The sequence below is a fragment of the Carya illinoinensis genome, chromosome 6 (genome assembly GCF_018687715.1).
Source record: "Carya illinoinensis cultivar Pawnee chromosome 6, C.illinoinensisPawnee_v1, whole genome shotgun sequence".
Taxonomy (NCBI): Eukaryota; Viridiplantae; Streptophyta; class Magnoliopsida; order Fagales; family Juglandaceae; genus Carya; species Carya illinoinensis.
Window position 1 is genome coordinate 29,871,557 of NC_056757.1, and position 5,735 is coordinate 29,877,291.

General features: G+C 35.3%; 2 protein-coding genes across 2 annotated transcripts; both read left to right on the plus strand.

Moving 5' to 3' along the window:
• Positions 1-1,331: 1,331 nt before the first annotated feature.
• LOC122312887 lies at positions 1,332-1,915 on the plus strand. Its single transcript, XM_043127557.1, has one exon. The coding sequence runs from the start codon at positions 1,557-1,559 to the stop codon at positions 1,764-1,766; it is 210 nt and encodes a 69-aa protein (XP_042983491.1). The 5' UTR covers positions 1,332-1,556; the 3' UTR covers positions 1,767-1,915.
• A 2,373-nt stretch (positions 1,916-4,288) lies between these two features.
• Positions 4,289-5,081, plus strand: LOC122312888. Its single transcript, XM_043127558.1, has one exon. It carries the CDS (start codon positions 4,534-4,536, stop codon positions 4,738-4,740), a length of 207 nt encoding a protein of 68 aa, XP_042983492.1. The 5' UTR covers positions 4,289-4,533; the 3' UTR covers positions 4,741-5,081.
• Positions 5,082-5,735: the final 654 nt, after the last annotated feature.

A 5,735-nucleotide genomic window follows, 5' to 3' on the forward strand; every position in this document is an offset into this window, starting at 1 on the left:
TATTAATGGCAGGTTTTACGATGACTTTTATTTTCCAACTTGATCTTACTTTTGTTCACACTAGACATGCACGCTCGGCTCACATATGTATCTGTATTTTGTTTGCGTAATCCAAAGGGAAAACGGACCTGGACTTGATTACCGACTGGGTCTTGTAGCAGTCCAACAACAATTTCTGCCCCTGCAACGCAAAGCCCACGCATTTTGTAACATTTGTTGGATGTTAGAGTAGACCATTTTTACGAACCTTAACCATTCATCAATTTGGCATCTAGACTATCTAGTAACTTTCCAATGCCCCCAACATCACTAACCTTTTCCTATTGAGAAATGTTACTTATAGTCGTGACTATACAAGTATCATGTAATTATTTTAAAATAAATGAATAAATATGAAATCTACATAAAAAGAAAATTAATTTTTTTAATAATAGATTTCATTCTTTTTTAAAATGACTGTATAATAGTTATACATTTTATGACTATATGCACCATTACTCTTGCTTATTATACGCAAAGTCAATCCAAAACTATAAGGAACATGATCTAATTCTGTGGATTTAATCAAATTTCTTAAGAAATAAATCAATTTGCAATCGTTTATTGACACATAACCCAATAACAACTCACGTAAGAAGGCCTTTCAAAACAATTTATATAAAAAAAAAGTATTAGCATTTTAATATTATTTATAATTGTAATAAATCTCACAACAACAAATGACTAGTAAAAAAATGTTTCTACATTCCATATTCTCTACAAAATAACTGCAATTATAATATATAGTTAAAAGCAAGCATCTTCTAATGGATAAAGATTCTTCGAAGTTTTTGACCGAACTTTGAGGCTTAAAGTGAGAAACAAATAGAAACATGAATGTGTTTATAATATTTATTGAACATTTAATATTGTATAAAAAATAAATATAAATTATAAATATAGATTTTGTAAAGTCTAATTAATATGTCTCTTTCTCTATGCCCTAATTAGACGTCAGAAAATTTGTATCGATGTTGCTATTCAGTTTCATGAATTTGTTTCCTCAAATTTACTACTAGTGTAATTACATTTTTTTCCTCATTTTCTTTTAAATATTCTTTTAAATAATTACTACTAGGGTAATTATTAATCCTTTTCTTTATTATTAAAAAAATAAAAATAAATAAAATACCCGAACCGTAATTTTGAGGAGGCAAACTCTGCATGTACCGAAAGTATCTTTTTCCAACCCAAATCCCTTACCAACACGTAACACGTTATTCCCAGTTGTCACGTGCACATAGAAGCTATAACAAGTGGGACGGCAGGATCGATCAGTGGATCCAAGTGACCAACTCCCCCAAGCCTCCGCCCCGACGGTAGTACTCTCTTCTTTATCTACGTACTTTTCTTCCCACCAAAGTTTTCCTTGTCTCTATACTTTCCCACTTCCTTAAATACCGTAAAAACACCTCCCCACCTCTCCAATTCTCTCGTTGTCTCCTTAACGCCAATAGAAGAGCTCCCTCATACATCGTATTAATTTCCACTTCCCGAAGGCTCGATCATAATCAAGGATGTCCGACTGGGGTCCAGTGTTTGTGGCTGTGGTGCTGTTTGTGCTGTTAACTCCGGGCCTGCTTTTCCAGGTGCCTGGGCACAGTCGGTATGTGGAGTTTGGCAACTTTCAGACCGGCGGTGCATCCATACTGGTCCATTCCCTCCTCTACTTTGCTCTCATTTGCGTCTTTTTGCTGGCCGTCAAGGTTCACTTGTACCTTGGTTAATTACTTCATCGATCCCCAACCCAAAAGAAAATGGGTGCATGCATGCTTTTCTTCACTTGTTACACGAGCTCAGTGTTCTAGCTACGTGTTTGTTTTAAGTTACCGAGTAATAATATTGAGATTGCGGGGCTCCTGATTTCCATGTTCTACATTATTTGAGTCCTCGATCCCTCATATGCAATATCTACCTGTTTTCTGTAATATGATTTATTCTTAAATGTTGCTTAATTAAGAAGTATAATTAAGCTGCAAATCCCATACTATTAATGTCTCTAAAATAATGTCTGCTAATTAGCATCTTCTGCCTTGCTACTCAAATTAATGTTTTGCTATAGCTAGCTCAAGAGCCAAGAGAAAGGACTTCCAAAACTCAAATTCATGTGAAATTGTCCAACTCCAACTAGACAAAATATGCTGGGAATTGGGACATTTATACCGTACGTGGCAATTGATTTCCTTTAGTCAGGGGATATTCTGACAGTTTATGTACTTTAGTCAGAGGATATTGATCTCGAAGTAAAAAAATATTTGCTTGCAACAAAGGGCAGTTGTCTGCTTCTAACGTACGGTTGCAGTTGAAAATATATAATATTGTTCATATCATGAAGTTACCATATATCTTGCTTCCATGAAGACCGATTATTGGTGATCACGCTTGTTGAGGATTCTCCAGAATCACCTCCAGATTCTTAGCCATCCTCCCTCACTTGTAGTAGCTGATCCTTAATCGTAGCAATGTAATCTTTTACATTTATGTTGTGATTCTTTCCTTCTTATATGCACAGCTATACATGTATACGATTTCTATATAAATGAAATACGGTCTCCACCTCAAGTGTGGTGGTTTTGCATAACGTTCACATGGTATCAGTTGACCAATAGGTTGAATTCCGAATTTTTTTTTTCCCTTCCTCCTCAAGGCCGAGCCTCTTTCCTTCAATACCATGGTTCACAGAAGTCGTTTGAAGGAGGATTTCATTTCTAATTAGATATTAAAAAGTTTGGGCGTCGTCTCGATCGTTTCCGTACGTAATGACCCTGCATAAGTATGGTAAGAGCTGATCGAGCAGCTGCTGCATGCAGTTGCTTCATTGCTTAAATGCCTTTTTCAGCAACATCGATCTGGGTGGGTCGTGACACTGCAATATGCATGGGATAATATTTTGCCTTATCTATTTCCTATTGGCTTCGCTTTATGAAGTGGCCTTGCTTTGCATGGCAACTTAAACAAAGATGCCCACAAAATGGACATGCTACACCATCAATTTGCTTTAATTAAAAAGACGTTGATTTTTGGTATGCATAAAGTTTTATTGATGAGAATTAATGCTTGGATCCTCATAATGGGTCTCGAGCATTTCTTTCGATGGTATATTTTTATTTTTTACTTAATGATTAAGGAAGTCTTGTTTAATGATATTGTGATTTCTTTTCTTTTTTTTTAAAAATTAAAGATATTTAAGAATACCAAAAGAATGAATGAAAACAAAAAAAAAAAAATAGAAAAACTTATTTTCGCCTTCTCGGGAGATCCACAGGCTACATCCCTCAGGGGATATTGTAGCACTGCTCTTTATTGATCGTGAATCAAATTAAAAGAGATGTTTGGAGAGTGACTGAATGGGGGCCATGACTGACGCGTTGGACCCCTAGTTATGAATAATTTTACGATTAGAAATACTTATTTTAGTTATAGAATGATTTTATAAAAGTGAAAACTTAAAAATTGATGTTCTTTAATGTAATATGTTAAATTATAAAATTATTTTTACTGTAAAACAGATTTAATGGATTACATGAAATTATATCAATTTATAAGTCTATTTTTGTAAAATTTCTATGACTGTAGCACTTTTTTTTTGTGATATATATACCAAAATATATACATTTGCATATATTCACAATTTGTTAACTTAATTAGGTATAATACCAATTTATAATAAGCTTAATTTCCAAAGGTAACTAATTGATACTCGATGCATCCATAGAGATCAGTAAAAAGGGAAAAAACAAGGAAAGAAAGAAGGAATTGAAGGGAATTATTTGTAAGATCGATGCACTTTGGAAGCATATATGCATCGGGGTGAATAATTTTTCTTGAAGTACTGTTTCGGGGGATCAAATGGTGATGGATCTAAAATTGTAAAAGTATAATAATAATAATAATAATAATAACAATTACAGACGTCGGTCCAGGCTCTAGCTAGCATAAACCAAAAATAAATAGTACACAACATATACATCCTTTCGATGGATGAAGTACCGTTTGATGATAAGCTTGCCCATGACGCACGCTAGCCATCACGATTCAATTAAAAGAAAAAAAGCTTCCGTGTATTAATATTTTTTAAGTTGTGCACACTTTAAAGTATCCAAGAACAACAACTACTAAATAAAAAATAAAAAAAGATTAATTTGTCGTCGTTACGGAAATGATAAGTGCCATTTAAAGAGCTCGAGTGACATGTAGACACGTGCATGTTGCCACGGTTTTGGCTTCTACTTGAAGGCACGCACCGACCGACCTTGCCTTGTCAAGGTGTAGCCACCAGCCAGAAGATCACATCTTCTTCTTTAGTGATATATACTCAGAACTCTACCTTTCTTTAATTTATTCCTTTCTTCTTTGCCAAATCAGTGTTATTATAGATAGATATATAGATTCACTCATTCATTCCTGCGTACCATCCTTATTCTCTTTTTCCTGAATGCGTACGGGTCAGAGAGAAAGAAAGAGAACTGCATATATTCAGAGATAAAAGAGAAAATGGCGGATTGGGGTCCGGTGTTGATCGCAGTGTTGCTGTTCGTGCTGTTAAGCCCAGGACTGTTGTTCCAGCTACCCGGGAAGAGCAGAGTAGTGGAGTTTGGGAACATGAAGACAAGTGGGTTTTCCATCCTTGTTCACACCATCATCTTCTTTGGCCTCATAACAATCTTTCTCATCGCCATTGGTGTCCACGTCTACACATGAGGATGACCTGCAATTCAATAATGAATTAATGATCAATACGTACCCTGCTCTCCTTTTACATTTATTTGTGCTCCCCATTCCTTCCCCCCCCCCCCCCCCCCCCCCTCCTCTTTTTTTCCCAAGTTGATTTTTGAGTACTTGAGAGCAATATTATGTTGTAATCTTCCGTTTCTTAATCTTTTTGCTGCTGTGTCTTAGGTTTTTTTTTTTTTCTTTTTAATTTTCCTGTTTCTTCTGTTTTGAATGGTGATATAAAGTTAAATTTTTCTGGGGTGTCTTTTTTCGTTGTGTTTTGTCGGCAGTGAAAGTTAAATGGAATTCATCATAGTTGTACTGTTTAAGTTGTGCATTTTGACTTTTGGTCCTTCTAAATCCTGTAAAGAGAGCCAAAAAAGAGAGTGATTCCATTTGTATATAGACACCTAGCAGTTCGATGGCATTCGCTTCTTCGACTGAACTACCAAATTGTCCTGTGTGACAAAGCGACGTACAATTAGATAAGGCCTGAACCCTTTAAAAAAAGAAAAAGAAGAGATAAGGCCTAAACTCAGTTTAATGTATTTTATTTTTAAACTATTTTGAATATGTAAATGCATAAATGAGTGCAGTTAAATTTAAATTCATTGATTGATACCCACGTAAATAGCGCTGGTAGTTAACGAAAGGGGCTTTATGCTTTTCTAGACATGAACTGGCAATTGATATGGGCTGAAAAACTCTGAATGTAAGCACGCCGCGTATCGATTCGCACGTTAATGCAGACGTGGAATAAATGAAACGGGACGTTTCATGTAATTAGTGTTTTGAGTTTAATCACGTAAATGATACGGTGCATTTCTTAAAAGCGGAAGAGATGAAATTTATAGATTTTGTCCATTTTATTCTTTTTCGATTAAGGTATGTATCGTGTGTCTCCTTTCCCTATCTATAATCTCTCGTCGAGATCTTCTCTGCCATCAATCTCCCCCCAAACTCAAGGTAGATTTCGATGCCTT

Coding starts and splice junctions, on each gene's coding strand:
- LOC122312888 (XM_043127558.1), top strand. CDS start 4,534: ATGGCGGATTGGGGTCCGGTGTTGATCGCAGTGTTGCTGTTCGTGCTG.
- LOC122312887 (XM_043127557.1), top strand. CDS start 1,557: ATGTCCGACTGGGGTCCAGTGTTTGTGGCTGTGGTGCTGTTTGTGCTG.